The sequence below is a fragment of the Myotis brandtii genome, unplaced genomic scaffold (genome assembly GCF_000412655.1).
Source record: "Myotis brandtii unplaced genomic scaffold, ASM41265v1 scaffold1144, whole genome shotgun sequence".
In the NCBI taxonomy this organism is placed as follows: Eukaryota; Metazoa; Chordata; class Mammalia; order Chiroptera; family Vespertilionidae; genus Myotis; species Myotis brandtii.
The window spans coordinates 360,728-379,417 of record NW_005353944.1 but is presented as its reverse complement, the minus strand read 5'-3'; the positions used below and the strand labels follow the sequence as shown (position 1 = coordinate 379,417).

General features: G+C 46.6%; 1 protein-coding gene across 1 annotated transcript in view; it reads left to right on the top strand.

Moving 5' to 3' along the window:
* The window catches only part of RREB1 (ras responsive element binding protein 1), a 146,361-nt gene that overhangs the window by 97,652 nt on the left and 30,019 nt on the right, over window positions 1-18,690 (top strand). The window contains exon 8 of the mRNA XM_005857874.2: window positions 413-549. Within this exon, the coding sequence (XP_005857936.1) occupies window positions 413-549 (137 nt within the window). The remainder of the gene's footprint in view (window positions 1-412; window positions 550-18,690) is intronic.

The window sequence follows — 18,690 nt, the reverse complement described above, 5'->3', positions numbered from 1 at the left end:
CTATGTAAGGTGTCTACCGAAGAGAGCGTGTGTGCTTCCTCTGTGGAGCCCCTGGAGCCCATAAGGAAAGGGAGAGCCCGTTCCATTGCTCCTCTGCTTGTTTTTTTCCAGCTAGAATGGCAGCTGCCTCGGTGTTAGGGACTTTTACTCCCAGTGCCTGTCAAGCGCTAGGTGCTTTATAAATACGTGTTGAATGGATGAGTGGCTGAGGGTGGATGGGTGGGTGGGTGGATGTTATATTTGGTGAGTGTTTGTTTGTTGCATGAATGAAGGACTGGTCAGGTGCATCCTAAATACCCAGGAGGTGGCCCCCTTTCCTTTTCGATGGCCTCTGGACCAAGTGTTGGCAACGCCTCAGATGCCAGCCCATGTGGGAAGCCTCCTTCGTGATTTCTTTTTCCTCTCCCCTAAGATGGTGGAAGATGGGCAGTCAGGTGACTTGGAGAAGAAGGCAGATGAAGTGTTCCACTGCCCAGTGTGTTTCAAGGAGTTTGTTTGCAAGTATGGACTGGAGAGCCACATGGAGACCCACTCAGATAACCCACTAAGGTAGGAGGAAGGGTGGAATATGCCTGCCCTCAGAGCTCTTTCCCATCCCTATTACTACATACCGGGCTGAAATGATTTCACCTGGGTATGATGATGCTAGTAAGGCCATTAAAAATGGTGTGTGAGCCCAGCGGTGTGGGTCAGTGATTGAGCATCGACCTATGAACCAGGAGGTCATGGTTCAATTCCTGGTCAGGGCACATGCCCAGATTGTGGGCTCGATCCCCAGTGGGGGAAGTGCAGGAGGCACTTGATCAATGATTCTCTCTCATCATTGGTGTTTCCCTCTCCATTCCTCTCTAAAATCAATTCAAAAAAAATATTAAAAAAGAATGGTGTGTGATGTCAGGCTGAAAGGTGTTAGAGCAGCAGTTCTCAACCTGTGGGTCGAAACCCCTTTGGCGGTCGAACGACCCTTTCACAGGGGTCGCCTAAGACCATCGGAAAACATATAATTACATATTGTTTTTGTGATTAATCACTATGCTTTAATTATGTTCAATTTGTAACAATGAAAATACATCCTGCATATCAGATATTTACATTACGATTCATAACAGTAGCAAAGTTACAGTTATGAAGTAGCAACGAAAATAATTTTATGGTTGGGGGTCACCACAACATGAGGAACTGTATTAAAGGGTCGCAGCATTAGGAAGGTTGAGAACCACTGTGTTAGAGAGAAGGTGCCGTGCTTACTGAGGTTCCCTACGTCCTTCACTCCTGGGAGGCCCGTGCACACACATCTCCTCACAGCTTTTAGGCAGCAGACCCACTGTCCTCACAGAAGGTGTTGCAGCCCAGATGACGTTAGCTGTGCAGGAGTGTGCGGTGCGGGCAGGAGAGGCCAAGCAGGTGCTGTAGGTGCATGTAGGTGGGACTGGACTGACGGTAGCACAGGACACGGAGAATGCGTTTTGGTGTGAGACCAAGTTCAACTTCGTGCGACATTTGACCTAAAGTGAAGCCCGTCCCAGAGAAACAGTGATGGGTGATAGTCCTGCTGGTCAGCCTCAAGGTTAGGTCTCCCCGCCCTCCCTCGCAGAAAGTGCACATGCTAATACGACTTCCAGCAGAATTTGGGGTTGTGGGGGGCGGGGCACTCAGCCTTCTTTCCCAACCTTCCCTGAGAACTTTCATCCGGTAGAAAGCCCTGTGTTCTTAGTGAGCAGATAGGCTTGGAACCTTTTCCTACGCAGCTGCCACTTTTTAAATTTGTAAGCATTGGAATCAACTCAGTGCCAGGGGGAGCCTCTGGTGCCGTGTGCCGCTGGAAAGTTGCGTGTCTGCCAGGGTCACCCAGGGCAGGTGTCCACATGCAGGGCTGTGGCTTCGGGTTTCAGGAGACAGTGGGGGTTGTGGAAATCTGGGCGTCTGTGTATGGACCACATTGCCTTCCTGAGATACGTGTTTGGTTGTGACTGAGGAGTGAAGGGGTCTGAACAAGCCGGACTTTTGTGTTGAGGGAAAAGTCTAATTAATAGTATGGTAACATAAAGCTGTGTCAGGTATCATTATCGTTAATCACATTAGCTTGACATTTTTTCATTAGGGGAAAAAGGGATTTATGACAAGTTTAAACTGCTGAGCAATTGAAGTGCTATAAAATGTCCCTCCATAACTCCCCCATTTTGAGAAATTGCATAACGCGTGGAGTGGTCAACCCCTGGGTCCCACTCCTGTCTGCTCACAGGGGACTTGACCAGCTGCATCTGAACCTTGATGGAGAGCTGACCAGATGACCCCTGCGGGCCCTTTCAGGCCTTCAGTTCTGTGAAGCTGAAACCTGTCTCTTAACAGTTGTTCTTTGTCTACCAAGAAACAGCATTTGACTCTTTTATAAGCCCTGTAGTTCTGAGAGATTCAGGAACTTGACTTCGCGGTTTTATTAACATCCACAGCATTCCCAGGATGTGGACTTGTGGTGGGTGGTGAATATTGAATTAGCTCCCCAGACTGAGGACCTGAGCAAACAGAGGTGAAGTTACCTGAAGTCACATGGCGAGTCGTGGGCAGGGGTAGTAATAGCCGTGGGACCCCCAAATCCTGTCACTGCAAAGTAAACACACTGCTAGTCTCCGAGTCCCTACATGTTTTGTTTCACTTCATGCTTTATTCTGTGTTTAGATATCATTAGGAACTACCCACTTGCCCCCTTTTGTGTAATTCTGCCCTGCAGGGAACATAACTTGAGTCTCAGTAGAGATTGTGGGTGGCTGGAGCCCGCACAGTGTATAGCAGTGATAAAGACCAGGTGTCCCCTTCTTAAATGCCGGCCTGCACCAGGGTGTGGGTTCTCCTGACGGAGCCTTCTAGACAAGCAGCTTCTCCAGGGCAGGCTGGGCTTGCTGCTCAGAGAGGCTGGAATGGGAAATGCACTGGACACGGTGGTTCTGTTCTGCACGATTCAGAGGGTAATACACTCACCGTGACGCCAGGGCCACCAATGGGCTGTGATGTTGAACCTCAAGTCCTGCCTATTTTCATTCCCTACTCAGGTGTAATACCCTTTGTTTGGTGAGGGCTTGACTGGAGAAGTTGTGTAGCCTGGCAGGGACTCAACCCCTCCTGGAAGCCCTCCCTCCTACCGGAGCCCCTGGATGCTGCACCCACAGTGCCCAGCAATGGCCATAAGAAGGGCTTGCCTTGCTTCCATTTGTGGGACAACCAGGCCATGCCCTGTCTAGCGGCTGTTGCTAGTTGGGGTGGGGCTTGTGTCTGGAAACCAAAAGGAGCTGATTACAGAACATAGTTAATTTCCCTTTTCTCCTCACTGCTCTGCCTTTCCACATAATAGCCTGCTATCAAGGAGACCATGGGGGCAGGCAGGAGCCAGCAGGGCCCAGCCAGGCAGTGAACTGTGACAGTAGCTGGTGGGAGAAATTGCTTGTTAACCCAGAGCTAAAATAGGCACCAACTCCATTTGCAAATACCAAAGGCAGCAGAACCACAGTGGAATAGATGCTACCAGTTTAGACAGAAAGTTTATAACTCAAAACAGCTGTTGGCTTCTCTTCCCTCCTGCCTTTACCCCCACCCCCACTGGAAAGATGCTTGTTGTTTCTTAATAAAAAAATGTTGGAAATCTAAACTCATATAAACGCTGAGGCCGTTGTCCTCCACTCCCCTGTGTTTCAAATTAACGAAGTGTCAGTGTAGAAAGACAGGAAGACATGAGGCTGCTTGTAGTGATTCTAGCTCTGGCTGGTTATTGCCTGGGCCCTGTGACTAGCAGTAAACCGGCTCTCTATGGGGCTCCCAGACAAGAAGTGTGGGGCTTCCGGAGACCTGGCATTTGGAATCGGAGGTGATGCCCAAGAGTGTTCAGCGAGCAGGTGGATGGAAAAAGGACATCCCTGTGTGAGGATGTTTCAGGGTGTTCAATTTCTTACTTGGTTATAAGAATAGAACAGAGTAACAGGCCGTACACTTCCACGAATAAAGTTAGCTGGGAGGGAAGTGCAGCTCCGTGCCCACAGGTAGGAAAAGAGCTATGAATATCATTTTAAATTTTCTAGTAGCCACGTTTTAAAAAAATAAAAAAGAAACAGGTGAAATTGATCATGCTTTGTTGATTATACCAATACAGTGGGGCCTTGACTTACGAGTTTAATTCGTTCCGAGACCGAGCTCATTAAGGAGCTCGTTAAGGAGCTCATTAACTCAAATTACTCTGTCAACTTAATGCAAAAAATCGGCCGAGAGACAGCTGGTATCTCAAAAAACTCGTTAGTCGGGACACTCGTCAGTCAAGGCCCCACTGTATGTCCAAAATATAATGTCAACGTAAGTACAATATAAAAATTGTCAGCGATATGTCTTAGTTTCTTGTCTACGTACCAAGTCTTTGCAGTCCACAGGGTGCGGTATGATCACAGCCCATCTCAGTTTAAGCAGGCGTGTTTCAAGTTCCCAGCAACCACCTCACAGGTGCAGGCCTAGGATAAGCCCACCAATAGCAGGGATGGCGCCACGGCAGCGGCTTTGCTTTGTTGGCCCCTGGTCTTGTGTCTGAATGACTTACGTCCGGCTGTCTGGGGCTGGGCCCGGACCAGTGACAGCTGGGTGGTCACCATGGTGATGCGGCTGCAGCTTGGGGCACAATCTGGCAAAAGTTATTGTACGATCTTACATGGCTTCTTCTTCTTCTTTTTTTTTTTTTTTTTTATTTGTTTTCAGAGATTGATTTCAGAGAGGAAAGGAGAGAGAGAGAGATAGAAACATCAATGAGGAGAGAGAATCATTGATTGGCTGCCTCCTGCACGCCCCCTACTGGGGAGGATCGAGCCTGCAACCTGGGCATGTGCCCCTGACTGGAATCGAACCTGGGACCTTTTAGTCTGCAGGCTGACACTCTATCCACTGAGCCAAACCAGCTAGGGCTTACATGGCTTCTTGATTGAAAGAAATGAGGTAATAAATGATTTTTCAATCATTTTAGCATATGATTGAGTGCTTATTATATTTCAGGCGATTGACTAGACTTGAGAATAAAAACAGTGATGTTGGAGATAGGACCCCTCAAGGGCTTTTAGAAAGTAAATGAGCAGTAAAAAAAGCAAAGGGGACAGATTCAGGGCCCGAGAGGCATGGTGCCCGTTGTTCAAGCAGAGGGAGCTGATCCCGCTGGGTGAAGCTTCCCTGGGCATTTCACATCGGGTGTGGTAGTGCTCCCCGCAACCCTCTGCTGGAGGCCCTCCTCCATTGAGTGGGTATGGCCTTGGTTGTCTGTGAGGTGATTTCACATTTGAAGGCAGTGCCCTCAAATCCCTGTCAGGGAATAGTCCACGGGAGCCCAAGGGGGCTCCGACAGGCAGGATGTGGGCGGGGAGGGGAGTGCTGCTGTAGGTGTGGACGGGCTGGGCCCTCCTCGTCTTGGCAGTGGAGAGGTGCCAGAACCTTCTTTCCTGGGGATTCTGAAGTGTTCCAAAGAGTGTTCCACTCCCTTTACTGCACACACACACGCACACACACCCATGGCCTGCAGGAAGGCCTTCAGACGCATTCAATGGTGTTGGTCCCACACTTGTTACATGCTATTCTAAAAACAGGGAAAGGGATAACAAAATATTGGTCAGCATTTTGTATTTGAGTCTCAGGGGTCTGAGGCTCGGCTCGTTGGAAGCAGATTTAAAATGATGTTGGTGGCAAGGTTAGAGGGGAGGACACTTCCCTTCTTCCCTCCTCCTTCCCAGCGGGCCTAGAAGCTGGAGGCACCTTTGTCAGGACTGCCCCCTCTCCACCCTGCCCGAGGATCTTCTCTATGACTTGGGCTGTGCCGGGCAGGGATAGCCACCGGCTTCTGGGCTCACCCCACCCTAGATCTGCCTGGGCTTCATGCCACACTGGTTTGGTTGAACAGTCTAAGCAGGGTGTTGGGACGCGGTGTGCAGCCTGGAGGATTCCTGGGCGTAGGGAGGGCAGGCTGCCGCCCACTGCTGGCCAGGGCCCTGTCACAGGGCCTGCACTGTTGCTCCCAGCAACCGAGAGAGATTAGTGCAGCTGTTGGATGTCAGTTCTCAGCTGGGACAGGACTGGAGGGGAGAGTGGGCTCAAGGGGAGAGGAATGTCTGAGCCGGGCAGGACTCCGAGGAGAGGTTGTTTGCACTTAGCCTTCTTGCCTCCCGAGACAGAGCAGGAAAAATGAAGCATGAAATCCCTTTAAAAAAGAATGTCAGTCTCTCGATTAAAACACTATAATGAGCAAGAAATCCAGTATCTCAGGAAATTGGCCTGGGTGAGCAGCAGCCTTCTTAGCTAGGTTTTTACAGGTTCTGATGTCAGGGCCTGGGCCTGCTGGCTGCTTGCGAGTGTTAGTGCTAAGAAGGGCTCCCAGTGGAGCCGCTGTCCAGTGGCATGGATTGTAGAAGGAGCTGGGCTCCTGCAAATAACTGTCTTCGGAACTGACAGCGTAACAGAGTTGCAAGAAGGAATTAAGCCATTGGCTCCATCCTAGCTGCCTGGCAGCTCTGTAGCCTCCAGCAAGTTGAGACTCAGTTTTTCCATCTGCAAAATGAATTTCAGGACTGATGTGAAGGGGAAGGGGACAATCCACATTCCATTATATTGTAACGAATGCTGGATGAACATTTACCTCTGATACTATATTTAGAATATGTCATTTCTAGTATTTTAAACCTTACAACATTTACAGTTATGGTTTTGTAACACTCTTTGGGTACCTCATTCCAATGACATTAAGGAATGAAATTCCGGAACTTCTCCCAGGTACTGCTTACTTGACAGAGAACATGAAAGCAGATTGTCCTTTATTTATTACTAGAGGCCCAGTGCACGAAATTCGTGCATGGGTAGGGTCCCTAGGTCTGGCAGGCAATCAGGGCCAATTGGGGCCTTCCTTCCCCCTGCTGCCAGCTGCCATCCAGGGCCTTACCTCATTCCGCACTGCCCCCTGGTGGTCAGCACACATCATAGCGAGTGGTCAAACTCCTGGTTGGTTGAACGCATGGTAGGTCAAACTCCAGAGGGGACAATTTGCATATTAGCCTTTTATTATATAGGATTATAAAGAGCCTCTTTTATTTAATTTTGCTTTTGTAAATATTGGGAAAACTGAGTGGCTATTTAGTAAATTGGGTTTGAGTCCTAACAACGAAATTTTGTAATACACCTGTGCCGAGAGCCACATACTTAAAAGCTTGAAGGGACTTGATACCTTTAAATAATAGAGCCACTCATCATTTTCCTTGGATTATTGGAGAAACCTGAGGTGCTAAAGAAATTTCCTGATATTTGAAATTTACCAAAGCATTTCTCTGAAAATACATTAAGTATAGGGAAAAAATATTTTTTTTACCCTTTCTTGATGATGGGTTCACCCATCTGTCTGTTACCTGACACAGTGGTAGAATTGAAAGTCGAATGCCTGTGGTTTATTGCTTTGGGCTACTTTGAAGCTTTTTTTGTTAACTCCAGGATTTTCCTCTTGTTCTGGAGAGTTAAGGTCACCGGATGAATAAAATATTATCGTAGCAAGCACTGAGAGGAGCTAATCCTAAAATTGTTTAGCTACAAGGTTTATTTATTTTTTTAGCCTTACTTTTCATTTCTGTAAATCCCATTGCTGATAAATTTGCTTTCAGGCCTGACTCTTAATCATTGATGTGCATACGTGCTTCCTGCCCATTTGGGGTGTTTGGGAAGGTTGTTTAGAAGCTTGTTAGTGGGCCCTGGCCGGTGGCTCAGTTGGTTGGAGCATCGTCCCTGCACACCAAAAGATTGTGGGTTTGATTCCCAGTCAGGGTGCATACAAGAGGCAACTGATGGATGTTTCTCTATCTCCCTTCCCCTCTCTCTTAAAAAAAAAAAAAAATCAGTAAGAACATATTTTAAGAAAATAGTTTCTTGCTATCATACTTCTAATATCCCTGTCATATTAAAAAAAAAAAAATCAAGAAGCTTGTTAGTGGTTATCAGTGTTGATACCTTTACTGGTGATAGTTGTTCCTGATAAGTGCCTGTTAGCCCTACTGCGAGCCATCAGCACTGCTGGCTCTGCTCAGGGCTTCTTGTACCCACACTCCTTACACAGAATGCCAGACCATGACACCACATGGGTCACACTGCATTTCTACCCAGGGAGGAGCTAATCCCAAAATTCTTTAGCCACAAGGTTTGTTTTTTTTTTTTAAGCCTTATTTTTTTTATTTCTGTAAATCCCATTGCTCAGAATTATGCAGTGTTCTTATTTTTTAATATATTTTTTATTGTTGATAGCATTACAGAAACCTCCCATTTTCTCCCCTTTTCCGCCCCTCCCCCTGTCTCTCCATCTCCAGGTCTTCACCACCCTATTGCCTGTGTGCTGTGTTCTTAGAAGAAAAGAAAAGAAAAAGAACAGATACCATAGTGCCCTGCCTCATTAAGCAAGCTGTGGTACATGTCAGCTCTCAATTCAATGAGTTTAAAATTTTAACTTTTTTCTTTTTAAGACTAGTTGGGGACCTGGCTATGAACAAGAATATCATTTATTTGCCATAAAGTCCTTTGAGAATGGCAAGGACAAACCTCAGCTAACTAAGGCGAGTACTTCCTTGGCCTACAGCGCTGGCTGTTGCAGCCCTTCCCTTGCTGTGCTGTCCCTCTGCCTGTGGCAGCCGGGGCAGGGCTTGGGCACTGGCTGGCGGTCCAGGTCTCTCCATGGTTTCAGGACCCTGCCAGTTCACTGTTCTTGTGGGAGTCAGACATCTTTACCATGTTAACAATGTGCTCTTTCTAGCCTGGCCAATGCCAAGATCAGAGCCAGTGTGCTGTGGGATTTTGCTTAGTTTGTTTGATTTCCAAAAGAGAAGGGACAAGAAGGGCTAAAGTATGAGTTGAAGGCTCTCTGGGATCATGGTGCCTCCCTCCAGCTGCCAGCATTGGGAGCCCTCAATCCTGCCATACCAGGGGCCACAGTGGAAACTGGGCTCACCTACCCCCTCACCCCACATGCTTCCCTGGGGGCACTTGCCTGCCCTGGAACCCCCCCACCTCAGCCCTCTCCTATGTGTGCTTCACACCTACCCATGCCCTTCAGTGACATTACAAGTGGTGCTAAGGGAGAGAGAAGTTGCAAGCAGCTGCAACCCTCTGCTGTTCAAGAGAGCTCAACTCTGCATACCCCTGACACTATAGCTCCTCCTTTCCACACACCCCTAACAGAGCTGCTAAATCCCTGCCCTGGTCAGAGGATCCTCCTGGAGGAATGGGGGATGCTGAAATCTACTCCAGTATTCTAAATTAAGTTTCATACTCTCTTATAGAGGCATTTGCTAACGTGCTAGAGTTCAGGTGTTTTCTGGGTGAATAGGCTCTGGTGAGGTGCCTTAGGGTACAGAAACACTGTGTCTGTGAATAGAATGATGGCCGTTCACATACAGGTGATCCTCCTTTTATAAGTTGAGGACACGTGAGCTTTCATCCCTGTGTGACACTTGGAATCTAATCTCACCTTTACTTAAATTGTCCTTTGAGGTTTTTCCACTGATGGATTTTTGTTTTCCTTAGAGTACCTATTTCTGTGTGAGATTTAAAAAGGAAGGAAGCAGGTTTGTTTTTAGAAGAGTTGATGGAGTTCTGTTAGCTTGTTTAAATCCTACAACTAGATACACTTTCTCCCAAATTCATTTGTCCTACTGAGAGCATAGTTTCCATTTTGGAAAAGTTACCCTCACTTGCCTATGTAGGGCCATCTCTGCTACCAGACAATCAGAAACAGCCTCGTGGGTTTGTAAAACTTCCCTCTGGCACATCGTCAAAATCACTTGCAAAATAGAATCGTCCTACAGCCTCCCGTCTCCTAGGACTCTAAGTACAGTTCTACTCCATCTACATACTTTGCAGTCGTGCTGTTCACAAGTTCCTGGCAGAGTTGAGAGATCCCCTAAACTAGGGGTAAGGGAAGAGTTGGGGGAAACCACTTGACCAATGGCTGTGGCTTTAATGAAGACTGACAAGCCCAAGTGAGGTTAGCAAATACCCCAGGAATCATGCCTGCGCCAGCTCTGCATCCAACATCATCAGCATCGCTTACAAATTTACAATGACCTTCATTGTCCTTGAAGAGCTGCTTAGAAACAAAGTTGCAGGGCATTCTTCCTGGGAGGGCTGGTTGAATGGGTGTCTCTGGCTAACAAAGGCCGATCCAAATGTCCTGGGTGATGGGTTTCCACACTGGTTTTATTTAGGTCTGTCACCAGGTGCCGAGTGTGAGGGGGAGGCAGTGTTTCTCTGTGGCTGTTTTTTTCTTCCTTTAACCAGCGTCTCGAAGTACTTCTGGTTTCAAAGCAGATTTTTTTTCTCTGCCACTTTCAAGCAGCTTGTTTGTGAGATGACATTCTATATCTTTTCAGAAGTGAAACCGGAGCCCCTTGGTTGAAATCCCATGAAAACAGAGGTGTGAACCTGTAGATCCAGGGCCTTATTTAGATGTTGTTAGAAGACTCTGAGTGTGTGCAGGCTCCTCTGCATGAGCTTTGGCTCCAGGAGGGTGGGGGAGTGGTGAGGAAGCAGGTATTGTAGGTAGGACAGAGGCTGACCACAAAGAACACATGCCTCTCCCCAGGAGTCTCAAAATGAAACAGAAGTAGCAGAGAATATTATGAAGTTCTCAAGAGAGAACACACCCTTTTGAAATTAAAATTCCATTTTTCCTGAATTTTCTGTTTGCTCTGATTGCCAGGAAATGAGCGGTTCCTGATTTTTTTTTTTTAATGTTCCTAGCAATACGAAATAATGGTTAAGTTTGTAATACTGCCTTGCGGTTTTTCAAGGATTTTATTATCTGTTATTCATCCTAGCTCTAAAGATCCCCATCATACACAGGAGAAAATAAACAAGCTTGGAGAAGGAAGGTGAAAGACCTCTCACAGGCCTATAGCTAATAGAGTGATCTTACAGGTTCAAGATCCTCTCACTTAATTCTCACTATAATTTGTTTTTCATAGTTGTCTAACTCTTAGTCACCTTGTGTGCTTGTTCACATACAGATTCCTAGGCCTATGCTCTCCTTATTTGGATTATGGTTTCTTAAGAAGGTCCTGAGGGGATTCATATCTCAGGCATGTTTGGGAAATTTTACATAGGCAGCTAAAATGCAGACAAAGTAAATTCTGCAAGGCCACTGAACTTCCCCGCCCAGTGCCTCTGGTCCCTGGGCCCATCCCCCCACTGTTCCACAGCTGCCTTCCACAGAGGACACAGAGCTGTGGGTGGCACTGGTTTATTCTGCCATGAGTTCATTGAGCACCTACTATCTGTGAACCTCTATCCTAGAAGCCAGGAACAGGAGGGATTATAAACTGAATTAGAGGCCCAGTGCACAAAATTTATGCACTCGGGGGTGGAGGGGGCATCCCTCATCCCAGCCTGCACCCTCTCGCAGTCCAGGAGCCCTCTGGGGATGTCCAACTGATGCGGGGAGCGGGCGTAAGCCGGCAGTCGGACATCCTCAAAACTGCTGCGAATGCAGGAGAGGCTCCCACCACCGCCGCTGTGCTCGCCAGCTGTGAGCCCAGCTTCTGGCTGAGAGACACTCCCCCTGTGGGAGCACACTGACCATCAGGGGGCAGCTTCTATGTTGAGCATCTGCCCCCTGGTGGTCATTCCGCTGTTTGGTCGATTTGCATATTAGTCTTTTATTATATAGGACTAGTGGCCCGGTGCACAAAATTCGTGCATGCGGGGGGGGAGGGTGGGGGTCCCTCAGCCCAGCCTGCACCCTCTCCAATTGGGGACCCCTTGGGGGATGTCTGACTGCCAGTTAAGGCCCAATCCTTCCTAACTGCTCGCCTGCCTGCCTGATCACCCCTAACTGCCTCTGCCTGCCTCATCACCCCCAACTGCCCTCCCCTGCAGGCCTGATCTCGCCCCCAACTGCCCTCCTCTTCTGGCCAATTTGGTTCTGATTGGTTGATTTCTATGCCAGTCAGTGTCAAAAGCTCTGCCTCCTAGGCAGCCATTGGCTCCTCACAGCACCCAGATTTGGTTCTGATTAGTTAGTTCCTATGCCAGTCAACGTCAAAAGCTCTGCCTCCTAGACAGCCATTGGTTCTTCACAGCACCCACATTTGGTTCTGATTGGTCGGCTCCTGTGTCAATCAACGTCAAAAGCTCCGCCTCCTAGGCAGCTATTAGTTCCTCATAGCACCCAGATTCTGTTCTGATTGGTTGGTTCCTATGCCAGTCAGCGTCTCTGGGTCTATCAATGGGGCCTGATAAGAAAGGCCGGGCTGATAAGCCGCCCCAGTGGAGGCCTGGAGAGAAATGGAGGCGTGGCTGCTGGCCAGACTGGGAGAGAAAGAGAGAGGCGAGTGCTGATTAAAAGTTGCCACAGAGGCAACGGATCAGTCCCTTCTTCTCTCTTCAGGCCTCTCTCTGGCCCTGATTCGCAGCCCCCTCAACAGTCAGTGCTGGGGCACCGCACCTGCAGCGGAAGCAGTCTGCACTGGATTGCCACACCCAGCACTGACTGCAGGACTGACTTCTGGTTGGTCAAGCCTCGCTCATGACAGGTCGTTACGACCCAGGGTTTTTATATATTAGGATAAGAGACTAGAGCAGTGGTTCTCAACCTTGGCTGCACATTAGAATCACCTGGGAATCTTTTTAAAATCCTGATTTCTGGGCCTCATCCTCCGGAAATTCTGTTTCTTTGTTACTAATGTTGTGGCCCCACCCCATAACAAAGAAACAGAATTTCCGGAGGATGGGGCCCAGAAATCAGGATTTTAAAAAGATTCCCAGGTGATTCTAATGTGCAGCCAAGGTTGAGAACCACTGGACTAGAGAAAGGGTGTCATTAATTGCTATAATAAAAGTGCAGCAAATTCTGATTGCCCTATTAAGAGAGACTGTCCATTGCTTTGTTTTGTTTTGATATATTTTTATTGATTTCAGAGAGGAAGGGAGAGGGAGAGAGGGATAGAAAATCAATGATGAGAGAGTCGTTGATCGGCTGCCTCCTGCACACCCCCCCACTAAGGATTGATCCCACAGCCCGGGTATGTGCCCCAACCTGGAATCGAATCATGACCTTCTGGTACATAGGTCAACACTCATCCACTGAGCCACGCCAGCTGGGCTTTCCATTGTTTTTTTTGTTTTTTTAAATAAAACCTGCTTATGTTGCCTCTTACATTGAATATTCATGGCCAATAGGTGTGCGCTGGTGTAGTAGTCTCAAATGTGGAGGGTGTTCAGAAAGATCTCTTAAGGTATAAGAAAAAAATAGAACTTTTTTATCTCACCCTTTAAATTTTTCTGTTTTTACATTTTATAATGTACCTGACATATATATGTGCAAATATATGTACAGTAGGTCCTCGGGTTACGTCAGAGATCCATTCCTATGGCACGACATAACGCAATTTTCACCGTAAGTCAGAACCCACCTACATAAGCACCTACGTCACTCACATGGAGCACGTAAACAGCAGTAATGAAGTGAAACAGTAAAAAAAAATTTAAGAGAAAGATAACAATTCCTGACCTTTACTTGTGGTAAATAAATAATAAAAAACATAAAGCACATATGTACATACGTCGAAATGACGGAACTTTTTTTTTTTTATAAATAAATGGGAGATCGCGACATAACCACAAAACGACATACATCGAGTCCAACATAACCCAAGGACTGTGTGCTTATGTAAATACACATCGTACATATTTCTCAGTTAAACAATAAATAGATATGAGATGCATGCTCAAAAATGTCTTAATTAGCCCTAGCCAGTTTGGCTTAGTGGATAGAGCGATGGCCTGCAGACTTAAGGGTCCCAGGTTCGATTTTGGTCAAGGGCACATGCCCAGTTGTGGGCTCCATCCCCAATGGGGGGCATGCAGAAGGCAGCCGATCAATGATTCTCTCTCATCATTGATGTTTCTATCTCTCTCTCCCTCTCCCTTCCTCTCTGAAATCAATAAAAATATATATATATTTTTAAATGTCTTAATTATAAGGTGTTGTATGGTTCACAGAGTTTGCAGCCCACCTCTCAGATCCACATACTCACCTTTCACAGTTGACTTGTATGCTACCAAGAGTCAGTATTATTTCTTCCCAACCTGTTTGTTTCAGCAATACTTGTAATTATTTGCTATAATTTCATTACATTTTATATGAACCAGTGAAATATTGTTTTTTAAAAAAGAATAGTCTAGCCCTGGCTGGGTGGCTCAGTTGGTTAGAGCATGATCCTGTACACTGAAAGGTTTCAATTCCCAGTTGGGGTGTGTACAGGAGGCAACCAATCAGTGTTTCTCTCTCACATCAATGTTTCTCTCTCTCCCTCTCTTTCTAGAATCAATAAAAAACATCTCCTAGGATGAGGATTAAAAAAAAAAAGAATAATAGTCTAAGTTGGGCAGACTTGGTTATTGGCCATATTGGACTGTTTTGTAAAAAATTGCTGTCATATTTAGGGTGGGCAAGACACCTATAGATAGAGAAATAATCATAAAAACGTGGGATTCTGGTTTAGTTTGGTTTGTAAAAATGTAGGTTCTTGCTCTCCCTTAAAGAACCTAAACTGGAAATCAATGATGTTATGAGAATGATTTATGCAGTGACAGCAACATGGACTCACACATAGGATGGGTGAATAAGTATATAGTCAGTTCTTGTTATTCACTGTAGTTATTTTCTACTAGAGGCCCGGTGCTGAAATTCATGCATGGGTGGGGTCCCTAGGCCTGGCCGGCGATCAGGGCTGATCAGGTTCCCTGCCTCCCCACCTCCTCCTTCCCTCGCTGCCACCCACCCCCGGTTCCCCAGCCCAGGCCCAGCCCCAGTCAAGCAATTGGGACCTGTCAGCCAGAGGGAGGGACTGGGAGGTTGGCAGCAGGCACCAATCAGGCGATTGGGGCATGCTGGCCGGGGGGAGGGGCCAACTGCCACTGTGGCAGGTGGGTGGTAGGCCGATCGGGGCCTGCAGAATTGGGGGAAGGACCCAGGAGGTTGGCCGCCGGCCCCAAGGAGGGAGCCGGCCTTCGACCCCTCTGGGAAAGGGGCTGCGTCCACCACCACCCACCCTCGGTTCCCTGTCCCAGTCCAGGGGCCTGGCCCAGATCAGGTGATCAGGGTCTGCAGGCTGAGGGGAGGGACCAGGAGGTTGGCCAGCAGGCCCCATTGGTGATTGGGGCCTGCAGGCTGGGGACAGCTCCTGTGTTGAGCGTCTGTCCCCGTGTGGTCAGTGCACGTCATAGCAACTGGTCGTTCCATCATAATGGTCACTTAGGCTTTTATATATATAGATAGAGGCACCAAGAACACAGAATTAATACTGAATCATTGCTCCTGAATGAAACGGTTACAACATTTCATCAACTGAATATATAACCTCATTTTATGTGTGTTTCTATTTAAATACACCTTATTTATGAAATACTATTGACTCATTAACATGAAACTCACAGCCAACAGCACTGCAATTCATCTCTGATGAAAGCTTATCTAAAACAGGTATTTTCTCCATAAGGCACATCACAGTCTCTTGCACTTAGGAACAGCACTTCAGCACTATGCTCCGGGGACATTTTATACACAGAACCACCAACAAAAAGCACTACAGATAGATTGTGGCACTAAATAGACTGCAAAAAAGACACTTGTTTACAGTACGACAGCTGAACAAGAAGGCAGAGTGTCTTCTTTTTAGACCTCAGCTGGGAATGCGTGCCTAGGGCAACTCAAGTTTTTCACAGTGCTGTGCACAATCATAAATGACCCAGAAAGTGCTGCAAGTACTAATTTGGGGTTTACAAGTAAATTTTAATGAATAGGCAAATTCATAAATACAGAATCCACAAATAATTAGAATCAACTGAATGTATTTTGTCAACCAATGGTTGTTGGTGCCAATTCAAACTCCAACAGGAGTCCCCAATTTGGGGTGTGGTAAAGAAGGAAACTTTATTCAGTACAAACAGCTCAAAGGTAATACAACATGGCTATGAAAATAGCACTGTTGTGGAACAGCTCCTTGTGAAGCTGCCTGGGCGCCAGGCGACCCTGAGGCCAGGCCCCTCTTCAGCTAGGCAGCTCTCCTATGTAATGGTCCACTCTGTGATGGTCCACTCTGCTCTGCCCCCCCTCCCACTGGTCAATGCTGGGTCTGAGAAATCTACAGTGTTTCAGCTGTAACCAGGGAAGGCCAGTCCTTGGTGGAAAGTGTGCTCCCAGATCCACAGGGGAGCTGGCTTATATAGACAGAAGTCCCCACCTCTGGTCCCTGGTCAGAGCTGTGTAGCTCTGATTGGCTGGAGAAAGCTTCAGTCCTATTGGTTGAAATAGTATTCCAGGAAACCCTTATAAGGGCTGACTCAGAGGGCAGTTCAGTGCAGAGGTAGGTAGTTTACTGAGGAGGCTTCTCTGCTAAGTGCAGTTTGTGGAGAGATCCCTGTGCAGAAATGGCTTCCCTCCCCTCCCCTCCCCTCCCCTCCCTTCTTTATTCCTTTCTTTCTTTCTTTTTTTTTTTTTTTTTTTTTTTTGATCCCAGCCAGCCACCTTCTTAGTCCTCGGGGCTTATGGTTTACTCAACTATATAGTGATCCAGAGTCCAGGACAGTTCCTGGCACTAGTAAAAATGAATTTAAAACACTGCACAAAATGTATGTAGGCAGTGCTATATGAATTCGGGAAGTTCAAGATAGTGTAGACTTCAAGTGAAAGATGCCTGTAGGGGCCCACTGGGCTACAGCTTGCTGCAGACTTTCTTACTTCTTCTCTTATTCTCACTTTCCAGGGAAGGCATGGGCCAGCGCCCATCTCCCACAGTTCCCCAAACCTTACCTGCTTATGCCCCAGACAGGACAGAGGGGAAGGGAGAGAGAAAATGTGAACTATCTGTAGTTCATAAAGTACCAAACCAGATAGGCCATAGGCTTGACCACCCAGCCCGTCCTGCCAGCCTATAAATCCCACATCGTGGGGCCTTCCTGAGCCCTGGGCTCTGCACCTCCCTGTAGGCCCCTAGCCTCTCTGATTGTCCAGTGCGCTCCTGGAGAAATGGGCTCCTTTGTATTACCCGCACCACATGAGACTCAGTGCAGAGGCTTTTCTTCTAGAGTTTCTATAGATTGACCCCCCCCCCCCCCGCCCCACACACACACACACACCTACTGCAAATAGTGGTTTGGACATTGTTGACCCGTGGAAAAAAGAGGCAAAAAGCCCACTGTCATTAGCCAGTTGTAATGAGATGTTTTTCTAGATGTATAAGGAACATTTCAAACTCATGCAGAAGTACAGAGACTACTCTAATGACCCCTTCACTCATCACTCAAGTTTCAGGAATTATCCACCCACAGGCACTTGTGTCTCATCTCTTCTCTGCCCCAGATAATTTCAAAACAAATCCCAGGCAACACATTTCATTTATAAATATTTCATTATATATCTGTAAAGAAAAAGGGCTTTTAAGAAATGTAGACAAGACATTATAATCATCTAAAACGGCAATTTTCAACCTTTTTCCTCTCATGGTACACATAAACTAATTACTAAAATTATGTGGCACACCAAAAAATACAATTTTTGCCAATCTGACAAAAAATAAGGTATAATTTTGATTCATTCATACTGGATGGCTATTGTTGTGTTGGCTATTGTCTTTTTTTTTTTTTAAACAATCTAAGGGCTTTATTCCTCTGTGAAACAATAATAGGAACTGCCGTAGAGGTTTTGTAAGGGGCAGATGTGCTTACATGTGTAAGTACTGGAATGACGCTTGGCACACAGTACTGTGATCATAGGAATGTTCCCGGGAAATTAGTCTAATGTGACTGAGGAAATTTTAATTAATTAAATGTAAATAACCATGTGTAGCTCTAGTGATGGCTTAGGCCAGAGATTTTTCAAACGGTGTGCCTCAAGAATTTTTAAAACATGCAATACTGAGTATTTAGTCAGGGACACTGACCTCTTTTTTCTTTGATTGTCAAATAAAAAAAAGACAACAGCCAACACAACAATAGCCGTCCAGTGTGAATGAATCAAAATAATACCTTTACTTTTTGTCAGATCAGCAAAAAATATACTTTTGGTATATTTTGGCAGAATTGTAGTAATTAGTAATGTGTGCCATGAGAGGAAAAAGGTTGAAAATCCGCTGGATAGGGGATGTTGACAACATCCTAATGATTGTATAAATTTTAAGATGGTGGTTCTCAGCAAAGACCTACAGGACAGCACTAGTGTGAAAGTGGAGAGCAGCATTTAACAACGGCATTTCCGACGCATCCATGTGTCCCAGGACAGTTAAGGTGAAAGAGGAAGGAAGCTCTAAAGTAAAGCATTTGTGGGGGCTCCTAGGAAAGGGAGACGGCTTCATGGTAGGACCCTCACCGTTTGTGTTTGCTTCTTACGAGGTGTGTGCCCTCAGCCTTAGTGTTTTCCTCTGTGATAATGGTCCGCCTGCCTGGATTGTGCCACTGCCCCTAGTGTGGGCTCAGAGGTGGGAACTGCGGTTATTCTTCAGATAATGAGTGGCAAGAATATCAGAATTTAACACATAAATCATAATCACTGTCACATGCTGCAACCTCAGTTGAAGAGTTTATCATTTTTTCTTGATCAGATGCCAGGAATGCTGATGTGATTGCCTGAGATGCTATGTAAATTTGTGCTTTTTGACTTTC